General features: G+C 45.1%; 2 protein-coding genes across 12 annotated transcripts in view; one reads left to right on the forward strand and one right to left on the reverse strand.

Moving 5' to 3' along the window:
- FMNL2 (formin like 2) overlaps window positions 1-3,323 on the forward strand; it is a 111,916-nt gene extending 108,593 nt beyond the window's left edge. For 4 of the 11 annotated variants that reach the window (XM_032113707.1, XM_032113709.1, XM_032113716.1 and 1 more), the window contains one exon: window positions 7-3,323. In XM_032113707.1, coding sequence (XP_031969598.1) covers window positions 7-170 — 164 coding nt within the window. In that variant the 3' untranslated portion in view covers window positions 171-3,323. The remainder of the gene's footprint in view (window positions 1-6) is intronic. The other 7 variants (XM_032113710.1, XM_032113721.1, XM_032113719.1 and 4 more) reach the window with 5 other exon arrangements.
- A 1,459-nt stretch (window positions 3,324-4,782) lies between these two features.
- Window positions 4,783-22,260, reverse strand: PRPF40A (pre-mRNA processing factor 40 homolog A). The gene is made up of 26 exons (XM_032113722.1): window positions 22,150-22,260; window positions 20,596-20,733; window positions 19,053-19,133; window positions 17,569-17,599; window positions 17,333-17,355; window positions 16,560-16,637; window positions 16,373-16,483; window positions 15,597-15,717; window positions 15,125-15,149; window positions 14,175-14,465; window positions 13,123-13,231; window positions 12,763-12,827; window positions 12,001-12,165; window positions 11,617-11,725; window positions 10,995-11,145; window positions 10,757-10,890; window positions 10,273-10,387; window positions 10,061-10,152; window positions 9,823-9,939; window positions 9,148-9,285; window positions 8,039-8,134; window positions 7,154-7,240; window positions 6,953-7,049; window positions 6,796-6,857; window positions 6,052-6,186; window positions 4,783-5,811 (listed from the first exon to the last, which is right to left on the reverse strand). The coding sequence occupies exons 1-26, from the start codon at window positions 22,183-22,185 to the stop codon at window positions 5,719-5,721; spliced, it is 2,700 nt and encodes an 899-aa protein (XP_031969613.1). The 5' UTR covers window positions 22,186-22,260; the 3' UTR covers window positions 4,783-5,718.
- Window positions 22,261-22,565: the final 305 nt, after the last annotated feature.

Consider the following 22,565-nt stretch of genomic DNA (forward strand, 5'->3'; position numbering starts at 1 on the left):
GTTTAGCCCTAAAGAAGAATAATATCACTAAATTTCCCAATGTTCACTCGAGGGTAAGGATTTCTTCTAGCACAGCCGTGGTGGAGGAGTCCCAGAGCTGGCAAGCATCACTTTTTACTTGGCTTCCTCCTCTCTCTCTGTGCCAGGCAGCTGGTGGTAGATGTGGCTGAGCTAATACTGGTGAGACCCTCGAGGCCAGTGGAGACCCAGATCCTTGATTCTCCCCTCTGGAGGTGCAGGGATCCACAGGATGGTGGCTGGTGACCATCATCACACTGTTTTGGCCACTTCAAGTTGAGCCCAAAACAGCCTTGTCCCCAGGTGATGTTGGTTGGTGACCAAGTTCACACTCCATTTTGGCCACTTCTCCTCAAGTCCGGCCCAGAATAGTCCTGTCCCAGGTGGTGTTGGTTAGTGACCACCATCACACTCTGGTTTGGCCATTTCTCATCAAGTTGAGCCCAAAATAGTCTTGTCCCCAAGTGCCTTTGGTTGGTGACCATCTTCACATTCCCTTTTGGCCTTTTAAATTCCAGTTGAGCCCAAAACAGCCTTGTCCCCACGTGGTGTGGGTTGGTGACCACCTTCACACCCTGTTTTGGCCATTTCTTTTCAAGTCCAGCCCAAAATAGCTTTGTCCCCATGTGTTGCAGCCCCACAGTTGGGTTCTGCATGAGGTGGACAATCTCCAGCTGCAGGTGTGGAGAGAGGAGAGCTGAGAAGTTTGGGAGTTGTGTGTCAACTCCAGCACAAGTTATCCAGGAAATCTGAGGGATTTGCCCAGTCCAGCACAGATTTGTTGGCCAGGAGAGAAATATTAGAACTGGAATTGTCTTCAGTGCTTGTTGTGTTGTAGGTGCACAGGTGACAGCACATGGGCCACCTGTAATGGGCTTCCATCATCACATCCATCAGCTTTCTCCCTCTTCCATCCATCCATCCGTCCCATCCCATGCTCAGTGTTCCCTCCCGAGCTCTCCCCTCCTTTGGCTCTTCCAGCATCTCTCCGGCCAGGAGGTGGGCTGGCAGCTGGAGAATCCCAGGGCACCTCTTTAAGATCTTGGAGGTCCTTGCCAACCTGAATGATTCCATTATTCCATGCTAAATGAGACGTAGGGATCCTAAATCCGTCCTGCTGCGGCTGAACCCATGGGTCACACCCCTGCCGGGAGGTGGAACATCCTCCAGCTGCGGCGTTGAGGGAGTGTGGGAACGCCCAGGGCACACCTCAAACCAGCTCACTGGGGTCCATGTGGCCTTTGAGAGGGCTCTTGGGGCCGTTCCCACAGCACAATTCCCGTGGTCCCACCAGCATCCCGATCCCACCAGTATTAACCGGCCGCTGGGGCGCGTAGTTCCGGGCACGTCCGTCCTGCTCCCTGCGCTGCGCCAATCCCTGCTCCCGTCCTCCACAAGCTGCTTTGACTGGCTTCCAGCGGGCCTTTCCCTGTCTGTCCTGCGTGTGCCGTGTGTCCGTGTGTCCGTGCCGGCGCTCCTGACTCCCGGCTCCCCGCAGATCTCCGGAACCAGCCGTACCGCCGGGCCGACGCGCTGAGGAGGAGCGTGCGCCGCCGCTTCGACGAGCACGGGCTGCGCTCCAACGGCGCCGAGCTGGCCATGTGAGCCTGCCAGGGAGCGGGATGGGCTCCCCATCCCGCCTTTTCCAGGGAAAAACGGACCTTCGGAGGGCTCCCGGCCCGGCGCCGGGCTCTCCACGCCAAGTGCCTCAAATGGAAGCTCCTGCTCCGATGGATCCAAGCAATAGGATTGGGGTTGGTTGGGTTTCTCTGGACACCAAGACTCTGCAGGATTTGTAACCAAAATGTAAAATATGGATTAGTTTGGGGGGTTGGGTTGATGAGAGCGAGGGCTCCTGTGGGCCCGACTGGTTGGAAACTGGGAATGCTGGGAATACTGGGATGTGCTTGGCTTTTAATGCTGGGCTGAGGGGCGGGCCTGGCCTTCAGCTGCACTTAACGGCTCTTTTTTAATTAAAACCGCAAACAAAGACATTTAAGGGCTTTCTATACACGGAATTAATAATCCCAAGGAGCAACCCAGCCCTTTTCCAAGCCCCTGCAGCCTCCGCATGGAATGTGGGCCCACAGTCACAGGGATAGGAATGGAACAGGAGCTCACCCCAGGCCGGGGCTTTGGGATGTTCCAGGGCCTTGGCTGGGGGGCCGAGGGAGGCAGCGTTGGGATAACAGCGTATTTATTAATTACCACTAAGCAATTAACACCCAGTAATCAGTATTAGGCTCTGAAGACCACTGCAGTCCAGTTCCTGGCACGGGGATTCCAACCCTGCTCCGGCTGCAAGACATTCCCGCTCGGATTCCCTGCTGAGGCTCCTGTGGAAGGGAAGCCCAGCCTAAAATTCCCGGTAGGTTTTAGGTTCTCCATGGCATTTTCCAAGCCTAACAAAGGACAGGAGGCTGATTTAGGACCACCCCGTGCCCCGGAGCAGCGGGATGGATCCCACTCCGTGCCGGCAGCATCCAGGAGCTGGGAAGAGCTGGACTGAGGAGAAATTTGTCCTTCCCAAGGCCCATTTTGCTTCCAGCTTCCCTGCCTGGGCTCATCCATCTGTTAATTGTAAAATTTCTTGTATAGTATTTAACCACTGAATTTCTTTGCCCTTTTCCATTGTGCTCCCGTGAACCACTGGTGGAGGTCCCTGGTTTTTGTTTTCCTTGGATAATGTGTAGTTATATGATAATCTGTTTTTAAATGTACAGATATTTTGCTACAAAATTGGTGCAGTTTTTTATGGTTTTTACACTCTCCCCCCTTCTCCCCCCCCCACTTTAGCCTCTGGGTAATATTGTAAATATTGTTTAAAAGGAAATAAATGCATCAAGCCTGTGCTATACAATCGGAATGTTATTTTAACTTATAGTTTTTGTTTTTATATTTAACTAAAAGGACAGTTTGGGACTCAGAGTTACCACATTGACCAATTTCCAGGAATTTTTCCTTGAAAAACTGCCAAGTTTTGCATTTGCAGCACCGTGTACTTGACCTGCTAAAGAGAACATGCCACTGTTGGAATGAGAGTTTGGATCAAAGAGAACTGGACAATTTGAATTTCAATTTCAGCACTTGTTGGGGTATAAGCACTAAATCTCATTTGCTTCAGCTCAAAGGTATTTTTTTTAATTAAAGCCCAAAATGAAAGCCAAGCTGGCATGTTCTCTTTAATATTTTTCTAGTCATAGATCTGCTTCTTAGCAAGATTAGAAGTGTTTTATAAAGCAGTTCACGTTCCTTTCCTGGTCTGTTCCTGCCATAAAATCAAATAAACTATTTACACTACTACACTGAAATCCAGAGGGGTTTTTTGGGTCACTTTTACCTTTTTCCCCCCCCTTAAAAATCGTGATATTTGACAGGTGAACACCTGGAGCTTGTGTGGGTGAAGACTGAAATCATTTGCAGCATCGATTCTTTGTTATTCTGGAAGAGGCTGAGGGAAGAAATTTGGGGTGGATGTTCGTGGGAGACACCTGGATCAGCTCCAGCAGAGAAATAAATGGGGATTAATATTTGCCACAAATGTATTCAAAAAAATCCAAATATTTAAGGCCAAAATGTAACAATTTGATATTAAAATCCAATTTAACTTTTAGAAGGGTTTAATAAAATTGTTCTGAGGGGGGTCAGGATTAACCAGCACAGCCAAGGTTTCAACATTGATGGACACAGTTCAAAATCATCCCAAAATTCATTAAAAAGAAACCATTTGGCTAAAACTCCTTCCAGTTTCCAGGTGGGAATGCAGAGTTTGAGCTGTTGGCTGTGCTGGGGCTGCCACAGGAGAAAATGGGGCTGGGAAATAGGGAAGAGGAGGAAAACACACCAAAAAAAACCCCAAAAAACTGGGAAAATAAGCCTGAACTCAGTTCCTTGGAAAAGTCAATCCTGCCTTGCTTGGTTTAAAAGCAGGCTCAGCTTAAGATGAGGTTCTTCCAGCAGAGTGAATTAAGATGTTAAAAATACCCCACCACTGGCATAATTTATGTTCCCAGTTTCTTATATTCAATGAAGGCAAACCTTTTAAGAGTATTGGAAGAAGTTCCTCCCTGTCTGCAAACCCTTAGGACCTGTCACACTCTAAATCCTTCTCCCAGTTCCATGCAGGATTTCAGGGTCAGCTGCCCTTGTGTTTCCCAAACTCTGCTGGGCTGTTCCCACGTGGAGCATTCCCATTTTGGGATATAAATCCAGGGAAGTGGCTGGCAGGTGAGCAAAGCACAGAGGTAAAGCCCTGGAGCAGCAACTTCCTTGGGAGAGCCACTTGCTGCAGGGAAAAACCTGGAATCTCTTCCCTGCCACTGCTTCCAACCTGGATTTCCACACCAAACAGCCCAAGGATGCCAAAAATTCCCACAAGCCCTGTTTGACCAAATCCAGGTGTTCTTCCCCCAAGCAATGGGTGATGAGCAATGACCCTTCAGGGGGAAACAGCAGGATTGGGATGTGCTTTCCCATCCCAAAGCATCCCAGGAAAAAATGGTTACAACCTCCTGCATTTTAGATTTCAAATAACTCATTTCCATCCCAGGGTGTTCTTACTTAAGGAGTCTGAGCCTTGTAACCACCCCAGCCAGAGAATTCCCTGCATAAATGGATCCTTTGGGTGTTTATGCACTGGTAAAAGTGGTCAAAATTCAGGGAAAAATTCCTGCAAAGGAATCTTGAAAGAGTCTTCAAGCAGGTTTTGTGAGTGATGATGTGGCTCAGAGCTGTACAGAGTATTTAAGGAGAAATAAATACCAGTACATGCTAAAAGACAAGGTTTAATCATCGATAAAAATGTACAAAAATATTCCAAGGACAGCGGGTTCCCAATTTTCTCACCGAGCAGGGCTGGGGGCACCTTCCTGAATGTGCAGGGGCTGGAAAACAGGGCTGGAGCTGCTTCCTCCTCCCTCCTCTGGGCTGCTCTGGGCTGTGCAGGTACATTCTGCAGCAGGTTCTTAAGGCAACACATGGAATTGCGTTTAACATTGGATTTTTATTCCTAAATTTTCGGAAGGGGGAGAGAAAAGGTGGAGAGAAACGCTGGAGTAACAGCCAGGGCTGGGCCGGGTCGGGATTCAGGGAATGCCGAGGTGGTTGTGTCCCACACGCTCCCTCTGCTGGCACAGCAGGAGAATTCCCATCCACCACATTGCCCAGGATTTGGGATTGATGGGAGTCGGGACTTGGACATGAATCAGGCTTGGAGAAACAATCTCCAGTGCCAGACAATCCCAAAATCCAGGGCTGTGCAGAACACATCAGGACACGGATTCCTTACTCCCGTTGCCTTCCCAACAAAACCCCACCCAACCAAATCCATCCAATGAATGAAACCACAAGGAATTAAATTAGGAATTTTTTTCCTGAAGCTGAACTGGGCTCTGCCCAGGCAGCCCAGGGCTGTTCCCTGCCTAGGAAGGACACAGGGAAGTGCTTGGGGACACTGCTGCCACCTCTGTGTCCCCTCCGAGGGATCCCGGCCCCCATCCCGCCCTGCAGCTCCAGGCCAGGCACAGCTTTGCCCTCAGAATTCCATGGATTTTTCTACTTTTGACTGGATTGAAGTGGTAAAAAACTAAAAGCCACCGTTGTTGCGGCCATGGGCCACCGGCCACCGGCCCCAGGGCCTCGCCCACACAAGGCTTGGTTTTATTTTGCCACCTGTAAACATTTTTGGTATCAAGAATCTGCTCATTGATCTTCATCCAGCTGTTCCAAAAGAGTCCTCCTCTGTTTTTCCAGCTCCCCCTCACTGAGCTCGCTGCCAGAGGTATCCCAGTTTCCCTGTGGAGAGATGGGACAGCGGTCAGGATGGGATTTTCCGGGCAGGCTCCACAACAGAGCCAGAGCTGGCTGCTCTGTGTCACTTGGGAACCCCAAAATCCAAATCTGGGAATGGGAAAGACCTCCAGGATCATCAAAATCCAACCTCTGACCTCTCCCAGAGCACACCTATGGAATCAGCATCCAGCAGATCCTGCTGCTAGAGCCCAAAGCCTCAGGAAAAAAGGAAGCACAGCTTACGGAATCTTTTCCAGGCCGTTTTTTAGTGGGAGATTTATGCTTGGACTCGGATCTCTGTCTGGCTCTTTCCTTCTCACTGTCCCTCTCTCTTTCTTTCTTGTCCTTCTCTCGTTCCACATCAGATTCTGGCGAATCCTGGGGGAAAAAAAAAATGGGAATAGTGAATATTAAGTCCAACTTGATTTAAGTTGGAAGGAACCTTAAATCTCATCCCATTCCACCCCCTGCCCTGGGCAGAGACACCTCCCACTATCCCAGCTTGCTCCAAGCCCTGTCCAGCCTGGCCTTGGACACTTCCAGGGATGGAGCAGCCACCATTTTCCAGGGAAACCTGTGCCAGGGCCTCTCCACCCTCACAGGAAGAAGTGAAGCTCTTTCTGCTTTTCAGATCCTTCTGCTGCTCTTGTACAACAATTCAGAGCTTCCAACACAACCCTGATGCTCGGGCAGGCATGAGGAATGGCTGGGATCCTTCCCAGCTCTCCACAATGAAGGACACCACCTGGATTTGCCAGGAAAACCAGCAAATCCCAGGTTACTCATGGAGTCCTTCACACGGAGTTAAACCCTCCGCATTCAGCAGTTTGAAGTGGTTTAATATTAAGAATATTTAACAGAAGTTGTTATTTTGGCAATACCCTCCTCCAGTTTGATCCCAACTTTTCCCTTGGAAAATCCAGCTGGGATTACTGACAGCAGGTGCCAGGTTTTCCATAATCCAGCTCCAAACTGAACTGCACTTACAGACTTGTGCCTCCTTTTCTTGCTCTTCTTCTTGTGTTTTTTGGACTTCTTGTAACTCCTCTCTGCAGCCACAGGGAGAAACAAAAAACCCAGGAATCAATGGATAAATCCCCAGGGATAAACCCCCAGCTGCTGGGAAGCCAATCCCATCCCATACCGGATTCAGCGCTGGAAGAATGCTCGGACACCGACCGCGATTCCGAGCGCTGCCGCTTCTTCTTGGAGTGGCTGTCGTCGTCCTCGGACTCCGAGCCCTTCAGAGCCAGCCCAGGGGGAGAATGCCAATTAACAAATGGGAATTGCAGCAGGAATTAGTGCAGTTTGGAATTGCAGAGGGAGGATCTTCAGGAATACTCACAGAGCGGGAACGGGAGCGCTTCCGGTGATGTTTCTTGGATTTCTTTGAATGCTTCTTGGTCTTGGAGTGGTGGTGTTGACACTCGTGCTGTGGGCAAGGCAAGGAGGGGTGAGCTCGGAATTCCAGCAGGGATTGGGCTTGGAAAAACCCTAAAATCCCAGCCTGTTCCACCATGGGTAAGGACAACTTCCCTGGAGCAGGGTGCTCCAACCCGGCTGTGGACAATTCCAGGGATGGGGCAGCACAACCTCACCAGCTCTTACAGGACATCCCAAAAAACTGATGGGATCTTTCTCACCCACAGAAGTTGGGAAAGGTTAAAAACTCCATAATCAGCATTTAAAGACAGCACCACCTCATCACTGCCCACAGGACATCCCGAAAAACTGATGGAATGTTTCTCGTCATCCACAAAAGCTGGGAAATGTTAAACGCTCCATAAAATCAGCATTTAATGGCAGCTCATCAGCTCCTACAGGACATCCCAAAAAATTGATGTTTTTCCTGATCCACAAAAGCTGGGAAAGGTTAAAACCTCCACAATCAGCATTTAGTATCAAAATCCCTAAAAATGGGCACTGTTGCCATGTTGGAGCTGCCATAAAAGCAGCCAGGAGCAAAGGAAAACACACGGATCTGTTCCCTGGATCCAAGTTAAGCCTGGCCTAAACCCACCCCTTGCTCTGCCTAACTGGAAACTATAAAATGAGAAGGTAAAATGTCAGTTAAAATTCTTCCAAACTGCAGGAAATGGAACAAAACCTCCAAGAGTAAGAGCTGAAAAATCAAATTCCCTTCAATCCTTCCCCTTCCCACCCAATTTAGGAGGAAAAGGAATTTTTGTTGTCTGCTGTCGAATGATTTTAAAAATCAAGGAATAATTACCTCAAGTACGTGTAAGAAATCCTTAAATATCCTTTTCCTTTCAGATTCCAGGGTGATGTCCTCAAATGCTGGTTCCTTCACAAATCTGTCTCTGATCTGTCAGGAAAATAATTCTATTAATGATACTCAAAATAATTTAATGATTGATTTGTTAAAATACTAGAAAAGAATAAATAGAATATAATAATAAAATATAATATAGTCATGATAATGGCAATAACAGTAAGAAATAATAAAACCAGTAAGGAGTAACAAGAAAAGAGTAACAAAAATAAAAATAAGAAAAATAATAAGGCATAATAAAAATAAGAAAAATAATAAAGAATAATAAAAATAATAAGAAAAAAGAAAAATAAGAGAAATTAAGGAAAAGAAAAATAACAATAAGAAAAATAAGAAAACTAAAATCTGCAAGAAATAAAACCAGTAAAAAATAAAAACAGTAAAAATAACAGAAATAATACAAATAATAAGAAAAAATAAAAATGAATAGCAAAAACAATAAGAGATGATAAAAAAGAAAGATAAAAACAATAAGAAAAATGAAAAAAATGAAGATAATAGTAATTTTTAAAACAGTAAGAATTTAATAAAAATAGATTTATTTTCACCAGTTGAAAAAGCCCCTGAACTGGTACGAGGCTAAACTCTTTTAATCCCAGATTTCCAAGCAAATCCCAAATTTCCAGTGTTTGGGGAAGCTCTAACTCATGGAAACATGGAGAATCCCACTGTTTTTCCTGCACATTCCATTTAAGCATAAAAATCCCCAAATATTTCTAGAAATTGTCCATGGAAAGGTTTTCCAGGTTATTTTATCCCGGACAACGTTTACACTTTTAAATAATTTCAATGAATTTTGGGAGCTTTGTAGGATTATTCGGGGTTTTTTCCATTTGCTTTAGGAATTCTTTCATTTCAAATTGTAATCAAAGGGATCAGGATGAATTTCTCCCCATGCAACTCCAAATTTTCCTGAACAAACCACAGGATTTTATGGGATTTTGACGTCCCATAAGCAGAACCAGGAAGAGCTTGGAAACCGCGGCGTTTGAAGGGATTCCCTTTGGGAATCTGGGAATTCTTTCCCAGGGAATTGCCATGCTTACATCCTCCCAGACAGCATCCAGCTCGATGGGGGGGGTGGCTTGTTTCAACATGCTCTTGAAGGCTGATTCCTTCCTCTTCATCTTCCGGGCTTCCTCCTTTTCCCGCTCCCTTTCCCGCGCTTCCGCCTTTTCCAGCAGCTGCGGGAAGCGAAAGGAACAGAGGGATTGGAAAGCAGAAGGAAAATCATTCAGTTTCTTGGGGTTTTTGGGACAGTTCACCCTCCGAGTTGTGTCTCAGTCACATGGAAATGACAAGGAAATTAAGTACAGTTAAACGCATTAATTATTAAATCGAAGTTGTTATAATAAATGATTATTTTATCGCAAATTAATCAATTCTTTATTTTCCAAGCATGGAATTGCTGCTCCTGAGAATCCAATTATGCAAAATTATAGCAACACACAAATCGGGGGAAATCTTATGCACAAACAGGAGAACATCATTAAATTCCTATCCCAGAATTCCTCAAGTCTGGGAACGTTGATGGCTTGGATTAAGGTTTATTTTTATTTTGGCAACTGGAATCAGTTAAATAACTCTAAATAACAGAATATTCCTCAACTATTATGGAATTACTTAGAAAATAAACCCTAATTCCTGTCTGGAGAAGGGATTTCCCATCCTAATTATCCAGATATCCCAATTAATTAATGAATGTATTAATTAATACTTACACTGTTGAAAGCCAGCTTGATGTTCCCCGCATCCAAAGTGGTGGCTCTTTTAGTGGAGCTGATGACAGTGACAAAATCCTCAAAGGAAGTGTTCACTTCCACCACAAATCCTTTATCCTGGAAAAAAGTGGCTCCTTTGGCATGAGGGAACTCAGGAATTCCCTCAATTCCCACAAGGAAATCCCAGCTCCCTGGGATGGGAAATGTGGAGTTCAAGGAGGAGCCAGGTAAACCTCACCTTTAAGATGTCTTTAATTATCTTCTTCTCATCGTGGTAACGAGCTTTCAAGTCCTCCACATAAAACTTGAACAGGTCAAGCGCAGTTGATCCTGAGGGAGGGTTTAGTTAAGCCACAGGTCAGGTTTAACCAAAGAGTTGCATTTTTAGGTTTTAAAAAATAGGAGTAAGTGCCCTGTCCTGCCCCAAATCCCAGGTTTTCCCTTCCTTACCAGGCTGGCCGAGCATGCTGGTGAATCTGATGTCGGAGCTGATGGCTGGATACAATTCCATCCAGGAGGACATGGAATGTAACTGGCCGTGCTCATGCAGCTCATCCAAAAACAGCTGGAAAACACGAGGAAAATGGGAATCTGGAGTCATTCCTCATGCTTCTCCTTGGTACCAGCTGGGATGGATTGTCTTGGTAACTGGAATTCCAGTTTTGTTCCAATAGCATTGAAAAATCACTTTTTATGTTGTTCTTCCTGCTTTTCTCCACCATCTACAACATTCCAGCTGCATCTCCTTCCCATCCAGGCCTATTCCCTGTCACTTTTCCACCTTTCTGGCCTAACACAGCAGAGAAAATGCTACAACCCAACACCTGAGGCTTTAAACCCCCCTTTAATCAACCCTCAGAAATAAAAAACCCCACGTGGAATATCCCATGATATTCCATGACATGTTTAAGACAGAACCCCAAATTCCACCAACCTGAAAAGACTCCCTGTTTTTACGCTGCCTCCTCCTTTCCCTCAGCAAACTTTTCTGCTTCTCCTCCTCCTCCTCTTTTTCCAAGGCCCTGATATGTTCCTCAAAACAGATCAGGGCATCCTCCTTATCCATGTCTAGCAAGAAAACAGGGGAAAAAAGGGGAAAAAAGATCAGGTTATTCCTTCCCACTCAGGAAGAAACCCTCCTTCCCAAAGAATCCCAGAGCCCATGGACATACTCTGGAGCTCCTCATCCTCAGCAAAGGTGGGGTTGTCCATGAGGTACTGCTGAGCCTCTGACCAGGTGGTGCAGTAGGTGACGTTGGCCATGTTATCCAGGATGTTCTTCAGAGCTTCCCAGTTCCTCTTCCGGAGTTGCTTGGCTTGTTCCTGAGGGGAAAAGTTTTTTTGGGGGGTTCAGTTTGAGGTGGTTTGGACAGAAGTACAAGATACCAAGTGTGTTCTCCAAGAAAATGTAGAATTCAACTTTAATTTATATAAAATCATGGAATTCTAGAGTGGTTTGGGTTGGAAGGGACATTAAAACTCATCCCATTCCAACCTCCTGCCCTGGACAGGGACCAGGTTGCTCCAAGCCCCATCCAACCTGGCCTTGGACACAGAACAACACCGTTTTTCCGTATCATTATTGCTTCATTAATTTAGCAGAAAAGTCACCATGGAATTTATTTAAATCCCTCTAAAAATTCAACACATGGCAAAATCAGCAGGAATAAATCCCAATAAACCCAAAAAACTTCCCTAAAATCTGCTGTTTATCTGCCACAAAGCCTCAACCACAGGTTTAAAGTGATCTAGGAACAAGTGAGGAGATACTGGATGTATTTGAAGGGAATCTACCTTCTCCTTCTTGGACAGGAAAAACAAAACATCCTCATAAATCTCCAGCCGGTCCCGCTCGGATATGGCATTCCACACTTCCATCTCCCCAAACATTTGTTCAGCTTTTCTGGGCAAAACAAATGAAAAACACACAACTCTTTATTTATTTATTTGTGACTAAATTATCCCATCAATCCCCAAGAACATCAGGGAGAGCTCTGTCCCAAGCAGGAACACTTTTATAGGAATTCTCCTTGATTTTCCCTCTTGAGAAAGTTTTTTCCAGGATACCTTTTGAATTTTTATAAATGAAGGAAAAAGCTAAAAATGGACGTTGATACCACTCCAAGCAGTGGATCCCATCAGGATTTTTATCCCACATTCCTGTTCCAAGTCCCTTACTTGTATCTGGTGGTGGATGTCATCTTCTCATGGTTTTCCAGGAACCGCTGGAAGGATTCCTTGGCTTCCTTGTACTTGGATCTGGCTTCTTCCTTCTCCTCCTTCTCTGTCTGAACTTTGTAAGCGTTAAAGGCTTGCTTTTTTTCACTCAGTTTTGCCAAAGCACTTCCCAGGAAAGAAAAGGAAAGAATAATGTCATTTATAGATAAAGAAAAGCAGGAAGAGAAGAAAAAGAAAATCAGAGAAAAAAAGGAGGATCAGGGAAAAAGGAAAGGAAAGGAAAGTCAGAGAAAAAGGAAAGGAAAGTCAGAGAAAAAGGAAAGCCAGAGAAAAAGGAAAGTCAGAGAAAAAGGAAAGGAAAGTCAGAGAAAAAGGAAAGGAAAGTCAGAGAAAAAGGAAAGGAAAGTCAGAGAAAAAGGAAAGTCAGAAACATCAGAAAAAGAAAATAAGAAAACAAGAAAAATACATAAGAAAATCTAAACCAAAAAGCACAAGGCAACAGGTTTGACGAATCTAGATTTAAGATAAAATCAAATATAATCTAAACATTTTAATCCCAAACTCAGCATAAAATACCAACTTCCAAGCTTTTTCCCAATGAAAATTAAGCTGTTTGAAGCGTTTCTTTATGGGGGAAAGGAGGAAAATTCCCTGCCAACGGCACAAAATGCAGGAATATCTGTTGCTGACAGAATCTTGGATTGTTTGGAAGGCAAATTCCCTAAAAAAGGGTTTGTGTGGAATTAAAGGAGGACTCAGTACCTGTATCTGGGGTCATTAATGATCATTTTCATGGCTTGCTCCCAGGAAGCATTAGATGGAACTCGCTGTGAAAACAGGAAATTATGGATTAATCAGATCTGGAATTAACATCCAACAAGGAACAATTCCTTAAAAACAGCCATTGGGGGGGGAGGGAGGGGGAAAAAAAGGCATTTTATTTTTGAGCTAAAACAACATTTCATTGGAAAGTTATTTTCTTTCATTTCTACAAGAGTGAGGAATTCTTCACCAAAAAAATCCAGTAAAACCTGGTAAATAAAATAAAAATTAAACCATGTTTTGTAGTTCAATAAAACATTAGTAATTGGTCAATAAAATACCAATAATTGGCCCAAATACCTTTTCTTTTAACAGTTCTTTAAATGCTTGTTTAGCCTCTTCCTTTGTGTTCCACGTGTAGGTTTTTTTAACAGGTTGGGCATCCTCATCCTCCTTCTTTGCAGCAGCACTAAAACAAGAAGAATTTAATTATTTCAGCCTTTTTTTCTAAGTTAGAGGCATTGAAGAGTCACAAACCATCACAGAATGAGTTTTTTAAATAGCAACTCAAAGTAAAAAAGTCATTTTGATAATTCATGTAAAGCTTTTCCTTACAGGCACCACAACTGATGAAAAAAAGATCAAAAAAAGCAAATTATTTCAGCAAAATATTTCCCTCCTGTAATTTGCTGCCTGCTGAAGTTATCTAGAAATGATTCATAAAAATATAATGTTGAAATTCAGCAGGAATATTGATATTTTATATAAAAACATAAAGAGAAGTGCCTAAAAATGTGCCTCTTATCCTTAATTATGTCTTGCTGTCTAAAATCCCCCACAGCATTTCTTTTTTACTTTGAATGATAAAAATCCTAAGTTTTAATTTTTCACATAATCAATTTTTCATTATTAAAATAAAAGGAATTGTGTCTGGAACAGATAAAAATCTCTTTAGTATTTTATTTTCTTCCAGTGATAACCAACGGCACAGAACCATGGAAAAGGAGCATAAGGGGGAAGAGTTTAATGGCACCCTGGGAAATTCTTACAGCTACTGGAAAATTTATGGAATGTTCCTGTCACTGAGGCTGCTAAGAAATGAAAAATGGCAGCAAAGCCATGTGGCTTCATAAATTATCATGGAATCATGGAATGGGTTGGGTGGGATGGGACATGAAGGATCATCCCAATCCACCCCTGCCATGGGCAGGAGCACCTTCCACTATCCCAGGGTATATCCCACCCAACCTGGCCTTGGACACTTCCAGGGATCCAGGGGCAGCCACAGCTTCCCTGGGACTTCCATCCCAGCCCCTTCCCAGCCTCACAGGGAAGGATTTCCCCCTCATATCCCATCCCAATCCACTTTCCTGGAGCTGCAATCCATGCCCTTGCCTTTTAACTCCACTTACTCTCCCGAGGCCTCCTGCTTGGCCGCCTCATCCGTGGCGGCTGCTGCCGTGTCCGCAGTCCCGTCCTGTGTGCCGGGGGCAGCGCTTCCCTGGCCCTGCTCCTCAGCCGTGGCTGCCCCAGCACTGTCCGTGTCCCCCGTGGCAGCGGCTGGAGCAGATTCCCCCTCGGAAGCGGCTCCCGTGGCAGCAGCCGTGGCGCTTTCAGCGGCCGGGGCCGCGCTGGCTCCGCTCGGAGCGTCCGTGGCTGCGGCCGGAGCTGAGGCGGCTGCGGCCACATCCTCCGGCTTCGTGCTTGGGATACAAACAACAACAGTCACCGACAGGCACTGGTCTTAAAGATTCAGGGCAAGGGTAGAGGTTAAAGAAGAGATAAAGTGGGGAATGAGGGGTTTAGGGAGAGTTAAATACTTGGAAAAGGTTTATAGGCCCTCAGGAAAAAAGGGGTTGAAGACCCTCAGGAAAAAAAGGGGTTCAAGGCCCTCAGAAAGGTTTGAAGATCCCCAGGGAAGGTTGAAAGGCCCTCAGGAAAAAAGGGGTTGAAGGCCCTCAGGAAAAAAGGGGTTGAAGGCCCTCAGGAAAAAAAGGGCTGAAAGGCCCTCAGGAAAAAAAGGGCTGAAAGGCCCTCAGGAAAAAAAGGGCTGAAAGGCCCTCAGGAAAAAAAGGGCTGAAAGGCCCTCAGGAAAAAAAGGGCTGAAAGGCCCTCAGGAAAAAAAGGGCTGAAAGGCCCTCAGGAAAAAAAGGGCTGAAAGGCCCTCAGGAAAAAAAGGGCTGAAAGGCCCTCAGGAAAAAAAGGGCTGAAAGGCCCTCAGGAAAGGTTTGAAGATCCCCAGGGAAGGTTGAAAGGCCCTCAGGAAAAACAGGGACGGAGATCCCCAGGGAAGGTTGAAAGGCCCTCAGAAAAAAGGTTTAAACTCCCTCAGAAAAAAAATAGCATAATATTAGAAACATACCTGTTCTCTTCAGCTTTAATCATTGCTAGAGGAAAAAAGGAGACAAACAGTTAAAATATTGCTTTAAAATAGTTTATATACACAGGGGGTTCTGGTGATTATTGATTTAATAAAAGCAAAGTTTAAAATATTTTTGTTACTACCAATAATTTTAAGTTTGTGCCCTTGAAAAATTAAATCAATTGAAATTAAAATAAGATTTAGAAAATGCCACTACAGGAAGATTGAGGAATATAAAAATGACTTTTTGGTTTAAAATAATTATTTTCATTTTTTAAAAAAGAGTCCGAACACCCAGAAGGAAAGTCAGGATTATTAAACAGAATTTTTAAAAAGGAAATATTTAAATTACGGCTGCCTAGTCTTTTTTTTTTTTTACACTTATTTTTTACCCCAGTTGATTTTGTTGCTATTTTAATTAATTAATTAATTTATACATATTTATAAAAATACAAGTCTAGCCCCCTTTTACCTTCAAGATCCTCCAGCTCTTTGGGTTTTGCCCAGCGGGATTCCTTTGTCTGGGAATTGTAATAGTAAGGCTTCCCAGAATCTGATTTATACTCCTTCCAGGGACACTTGGATAACAATTGCTGATGGACAGAAAACAAAGATTTTCCAAGGAAAATCTCCTTTAGCAATAAATAAACACATAAAATAACAAGATTATAAAAAGGAGGGAGAGGGACTTTTTTTATCTGGGCACAAAGTGACAGGACAAGGCATGGAGGGACAGGATACAGGGAATGGCTTCCCAGTGCCAGAGGGCAGGGCTGGATGGGAGATTGGGAAGGAATTGTTCCCTGGCAGGGTGGGGAGGGGCTGGGATGGAATTCCCAGAGAAGCTGTGGCTGCCCCTGGATCCCTGGAAGTGTCCAAGGCCAGGTTGAAGCAAGCTGGGATAGTGGAAAGTGTCCCTGCCCATGGAATGAGATGATCTTTAATGTCCCTTCCATCCCAACCCATTCTATGATTCTGAAATTCCACATTACTTCTCTAAATATTAAAAAAATACCTATTTTTTAAAAAAAAACCCTATCTAAAAATAAGGAAAATTGAAGAATTTTGGCCACTTTGCACCCTCCGGTTCTCCCGACGTAAGGAGAACGATCCAAATGCTTCAGGAACATTTCTTATTGGAAGAGTTTGCTCCCATTGCTTCCAGCAGAATTATCCCTGCTGCAGGTGTTAGGCCTGGGAATCCTCGTGTTCGCACAAGCTCCCAGAATTAATTTGGGATTTGGTTACCTCAGCAGGGGTTTTGAGGTCATCTGGCTTCTCCCACGTGGACTGCTTGGTCTCGGTGTTGTAGTAATAAGTTCTTCCATCCGGGGATTTGTGCTCTGTCCACGTGGATTTCTGAGAAAATTCAAAGCCAAATTAATAATGAACAAAAGGATGGGATCAAACTCCACAAGAATAGTGGGATACAGACCTGTTTGGAGTGGTCCTCGCTGGCAGAGCTGGTGGTGGTGGAGCTTTGCTGGACTGTGGAGACCACGGGATGCGTTGTCTGAGGAGGAGACAAAACAGGCCTTGGAAAATCCTGATTTATTGGTGGTTTTCACCTAAATATCCTGGATTTTCCAAGTGCTTCAGCAGCACAGGAAAGGCAGGGACCCAAATCCACACCTTAAGTCAGTATTTTTCCACAAAACCTCCTTCTTTGGGAGTGAAGCTGTTAAATTCCACATTCTGAAGGGCCTAATCCCCACCAGAAAGTGGAAGTGAAGGGGTCAGACTCCAACAACTCCAAGACAAAATTCCAGCAGCACTCCCTGTTCCCAAAACTTCAGGAAAATTTATTCAGGAAGATTCTGGCTTATTGAGCTTACATCAAACTTCCTGCTGCTTTCCATGGCCAGTTTTCCTACGAATTCCCTGGAATCAGGACTGTATCCACCTGCTGTGGATCAGTGACTGGATATGGCCAAGGGGAGCTGGATTTCCTGACAGTCCAATGGCCCAGGATGGAAATCTCCCAGAAATAATATGGATACTCATCTATATTTAATAATTAAGCTGGGACAAGGCTCACAGATTTCAAGGAACAACCAAAAACTTGGAAAAAGGCGGGGGGGGAAGGAGGGGAGGGAAAAAAAAGGGGGAGGAAAAAAAGAAACAAGGTTTTCCTTGAAATTCCTAAAGCCACATTTGCCCCACATCACATTGGAATTCCAACCTTCTGGAATTGTGCTTTCCACATACCTGAGTTCCAGGAGGGGTCACACCTAAAAAATAAAATAATTAAGAATTAAAACCAGGTTTGGTTGCTTCATTTTTCTAAATATTCCTCAATGTGTGCCAGGAAAAAAATGTCCTGGGCACCAATGGAGATTCCAGGACTGAAATGCTCCATCACATTTTAGGGAAAAGTGCAGTTTTTTAATATTTCAGCTGAATTGGGGTAAATATTTTGAAATTATAACCAGCTTTTTACTCACCTACTTGTGCATCCATGCTGTTCACCCCTGGCTGTAAAAATAATTAAATTAAAACAATTAGGCATTTAAACAATTAAATTTAAATCATTAAATACTGAGGAATTAAATCCTAAAAAAATCCAATATTCATTATTCAAACAAGGACTTTCTGCCACAAAAGGCTCTAATTCCTTAAATAAGCATTCCTGGTTCCCTCTTAATTATTCCTGCTCCTTAAATAAGCAATTAGGAACATCATTAGTTGGGATAATTATGTGGCAAAAGGCTTTGGATGTATTAAAGTTGCATTCATGGAGCTCTTCCTTCTTGAATTCCTTACAGTTAGGAAAAAAAAATCAACAAAATTCAAAGTTTTCCCATTTTTTTCCTTGTGGATTTAGCTTTGATTAAGGTTTATTTTCAGTTCTCAGCTACAACCCTCAAATATTCCTCAAGAAAACAGAAAAATTGGTTAAAAAATGAAAATAAATCACATTGGATCAATTTGATTTGATATTATCCAACTGGAAGAAACCAGGGAATTCACAGGAATTTGCTGTGTATTTTAAGAGCATTAATTTGATCCAAATTGTAATTTTTTGCGTATTTTATGAGCATTAATCTGACTAAAATACTGATTTTTAGGAATTCCACTGCTTCTAATCAGCTTCCCAGAGGGGAATGACCTGGAAAAACCACAATCCTTGGGTGACACATTCCAGGATCATCCAGTTGGCCTCAATCTTTATTCAGATTAGGTTTTCCACCAGGCAGCCAAAATAATCCACAAAAATGGGAGCAAAGGTTTGTGCTCTGCACTAGAGGAAATTCCAGAGGAATCTCACTTAGGGATATAAATCTGCATGGGAAAAAAACATTAAAATAATTTATTTCTACATTTAAGTGGCTGGAACTGGTTTTAAGTGGATCTCTTAGGGTTGGACTGAATTTATTTCCTAGGAACAGAATTTAATTTAAATTTTCTCCCCTCAGAGATTTCACCTGTATTTCATTTTAACATTTCCCTCTCCATTTCCACCCAAAGAACTCCTCATTCCTTGAGCCATTCCAGCAATTTTTATACTCAACTGAATTTCAGGACCTTGTACAAAACAATCTCTTTCTAATGGATTCACATCTCATTCATATTGAATTAAAACTCTTCAAAAAATTAAAATTTAAGCGAGAAGAATCTCTCGGTCAGACAATTTTTCCTTCCTCCAAACAGTCCAAGGTCACAGTGGTTCCTGCCAAACTCCAGGAAGTGAAGGACAAGGAATGTGGGGAGCAAAATCCAGAAAGGAAAACTAAAAGGAGTTTAAAGACTGATGAAAATCACAAAATTCTTTGTTTTACAATAATTCAAGAGCCACATAAAACTCCATTGCAATGAAAAATACGTTTAAAACTGAAATTCTTATTTTCTGATTAAAGAAAGTAAAGACTGAACAACAGCAACTGCTAAAAAGAGCTTTTAAAAACTGGAAAACTGAAATGAAACTCACAGGAACCGTGGGCTGCATGGCAGCCTGGGACATGTGGGACATCATCATTCCAGGCATCACTGACTGCATCATTCCAGGCATCTGGAATTCAAGAGTATTTTCCATGTATTTTACCATATTCTCAACATATAATACAATATTTTTATTGAAAAGCCATTATCTGATACTTCTTTTTAATTAAAAAACCCCCAAACATCCCTCTTAGGTGACATAAAATAGATTTGTGGGATTGTGATTCCCTTCATCACACTCCCACTACACAGGGATCCTCATATTAGGAATGACATGTCCAGATTCCAAAGTTGGATACGAAATATCAATAAAGACCATTTAAAACCCAAAGGAACACCATCAAATGATGAGGGGGCTGTTAATAAACCATCACTGAAATCCTAAGTAAAATCAGGAAAAAATAAAGGTTAGGAATGATTTCTGCAGAATTCCAAGGCTACAGGGAATAAAGAACAAAGGAAAGGTGAACCCCCAGACACGACATTTACCTTCAGGTTTTTGCTCTCCGTCTACCAAAAAGTCCTGAGTTGCTCCCTAACATGTGAAATATTTCCTGTCTAAAGAGTGGGAATTGTGGAAAAGAAGTTACAAAAAAGTAGAGGAATAAACCAGAATTTCTGCTTCGCTTTCTAATGAACACACACAGTGCTAATGAGTCAAATCCTCCTCAGTTTTTAAAAAACTGCTTTTTTTTCACCCCAGAAGCTGCAAATTCACAGTGAAGAAATTCCTACCAAGCCTTTACACTCCAATTTAAGGAAAAATACGGATGCTGTGTCCAAGGAATTACAAAGGAAGAGTTGCCACCATGGGCTGTTCCCAAAGGTTTAATCCTTCCCTGTCATCCCCTCTCTGCCCAGTCTCCACTTCCATAATCCACCATCACAGGGAGCATCCCTAGGATATTAAGCATTCCTGGGATATTTATTATATCCAGAAAGAGAATTATTTCTTTCAGGAGTTGAGGGTTTAATCAGAAACCACACAGGAAATGTGATAACTGAAAAGAAAAGCTGCCAAAAGCAGGGCCTTGCTTGTGGCTGTGACACTTCTCAGGGCTTTTTTCCAGTCCCATGGCATCAGCAACAACGGGATACAGGGATTATAAATCAATCCCTAGGATTCAAGCAGGAATTCTGCAAAAATTCAATATGTATTTATTTCTTCCCTTGCTGTAATGTTCTTGTGTGTGGATGTAGGAATTGGCCAAGAATTCAAGAGACATGAAGTCCCAAAACAACCTTATCCCTTCAAAATGTACAGGAAACTTCCAATAAACTTTAATAAACCCCAAATTATGGATTCATACCTGTTTATAACTGGAGTTAGAGGTGCACTAATTACCTGTTCGCATACCAATTGATAATTAAAGTTACAGTGTTCCCTGTGAGAACAGTTTTAACCTGGAGAGGATAAAATTCCCTGAATTACTAACCTTTCCTCTTCCCAGGGAGATTTACCCAGCTCAGGGATCCCTTGGCATCATTATGGGAAGACAGGGAATAAAATGATCCTTGTGGAAGGGCCTTACCTGCCCCATTGGGGGTCCTCCCATGGGGGGCATCATCTGAGGCATCATCCCGTGGGGAACTGGGGGCATGTTGGGAGGTCTCTGTCCCATGGGATGCATCCCCATGGGGGGGTAGTGGGGCATTCCTGGGTGTCCCATCTGGAAAACAGCAACAAACAGGGAAAATCAGCAGGAAGGCAATGACCCAAAACATTCACTAAAAGGAATAAGGGAGATCCCTTTCCTGCTTTTTTAATTATTGAAACACTTTAAGAACTTTCTGTTCCAAACAAAGGCAACAGCTCTGAGAGTACCTCAAGGTAAACCCTGGGCAGAATTTCCCTTTGGAAAACACATTTAATGGGGAAAAAGAAATCAAATTATTGACTGCAGAATCCCAGAATGGTTTAGGTTGGAAGGAACCTTAAAGCTCATCCAGTTCTACCCCTGACACCTCCCACTATCCCAGGGTGCTCCAGCCTGGCCTTGGACACTGCCAAGGATCCAAGGGCAGCCACAGCTTCTCTGGGAATTCCATCCCAGCCCCTCCCCACCCTCCCAGGGGAGGATTTCTCCCTAATTACCCCTAACTCTACCACCTTTCAGTCCAAAACCAGTTTTCCAATGATTTTTCTTAAGCCAGAAACCACAAGTAACTAAAAGGGTTTGAATCTTCTGGACAGGACACCTGACTTTTCTCAATCACATCCTCTCACAGCACATGCAGTGACAGCTCCTGTTTCCCAAGTCCCAGGTAATTCCACGTGGAACAATGTTCCTTAAAATTCTCCTCTGACCTTTTTCAGTGTTCTCTTGAGTTCAGAGGGACCTGTCACCCTGGTGCTGTCTGTCACCAGTTGTGGAGAGTGAGAAGGTCCCCCGAGCCTCCTTTTCTCCAGGCTGAGCCCCTTTCCCAGCTCCCCCAGCCACTCCTGCTGCTCCAGACCCTTTCCCAGCTCTGGATACAGCCATGTCTGTGATCCAGTGTGTCCTGGGAGGCATCAGGAAGAGCATTTCCAGCAGGTCAGGCAGCTGATCCTGCCTTTCTGCCCAGCTCTGGGAGGCACCTCTGGGGTGCCGTGTCCAGCTCTGGCTCCTCAGCACAACACAGACAGGGAGCTCCTGGAGAGGCTCCAGCGGAGGCTGCGCAGCTGAGGAAGGGCCTGGAGCATCCCCGTGCCCAGCACAGGCTGAGGGAGCCGGGGCTGCTCAGCCTCGAGAGGAGCCCCAGCTGAGAGGGGCCCTCAGCCCTGGCTGTCCCTGGCTGCAGGGAGGGCTCAGGGCAGGGCCCGGGCTCTGCTCCGGGGCCCGGCAGCGGCACCAGAGCCACGGGCAGGGCCTGAGCCCGGCAATTCCCCCGCACAGGAGCAAGAACTTCTTCCTTGTGGGGGTGCCAGGTACCCAGAGAAAGTTTGGCGCTTCCCTCAGTGGGGATACTCAGAACCGCCTGCACACAACTCTGTGCCATGGGATGCCCATCCCACCCAACCCTGGCATGACCCCGCTAGAGCAGGGAGGCGGGACCAGCTCCCCCACGCTGTGACTCCGCGCCGCCCCACCTGAGCCCGCACTCACCATGAGGGAGCCGCGGTCGACGCCGCCGGGCCGCATGGCGGGGCTGAGCAGGGAGCCCCCGCAGCGGCCCAGGAGGCGCCCGCGCAGCGGCGGCCGCGGGGCCGCGGGCCCGAAGGGCAGCAGCGGCTCGGGGTCCCCGCGGGGCGGGAGCAGCGGCGCCAGGAGGCTGACGGGCTTCCCCGCCGGCCAATCGGGGCGCGCCGCCAGCCGCGCGCTCTTCGGCGATTGGTCGGCGCCCGAGCCCACCGGCCGCACGGCGTCGCCCGGCGTCAGCTGCATGAGGGGCGGCGGCTTCGGCAGCGAGAACGGCAGCGGCTGCGGAGAGGCGGCGGCGGCCGCGGCCGTGGAGTCCCCGCCGGACATGGCGGCGGCGGGCGGCGCGGCCCTGCCGCGCGGGGCTCGCTCGGGCGGCTCCC

The sequence above is a fragment of the Corvus moneduloides genome, chromosome 7 (assembly GCF_009650955.1).
Source record: "Corvus moneduloides isolate bCorMon1 chromosome 7, bCorMon1.pri, whole genome shotgun sequence".
Lineage (NCBI taxonomy): Eukaryota > Metazoa > Chordata > Aves > Passeriformes > Corvidae > Corvus > Corvus moneduloides.

Coding starts and splice junctions, on each gene's coding strand:
- PRPF40A (XM_032113722.1), bottom strand. CDS start 22,185: ATGCGGCCCGGCGGCGTCGACCGCGGCTCCCTCATG. Junction 12,828..13,122: donor AAGAACTGTTAAAAGAAAAG/GTATTTGGGCCA, acceptor CTGTTTTCACAG/CGAGTTCCATCTAATGCTTC. Junction 11,146..11,616: donor TCCTGTCCAAGAAGGAGAAG/GTAGATTCCCTT, acceptor TTTTCCCCTCAG/GAACAAGCCAAGCAACTCCG.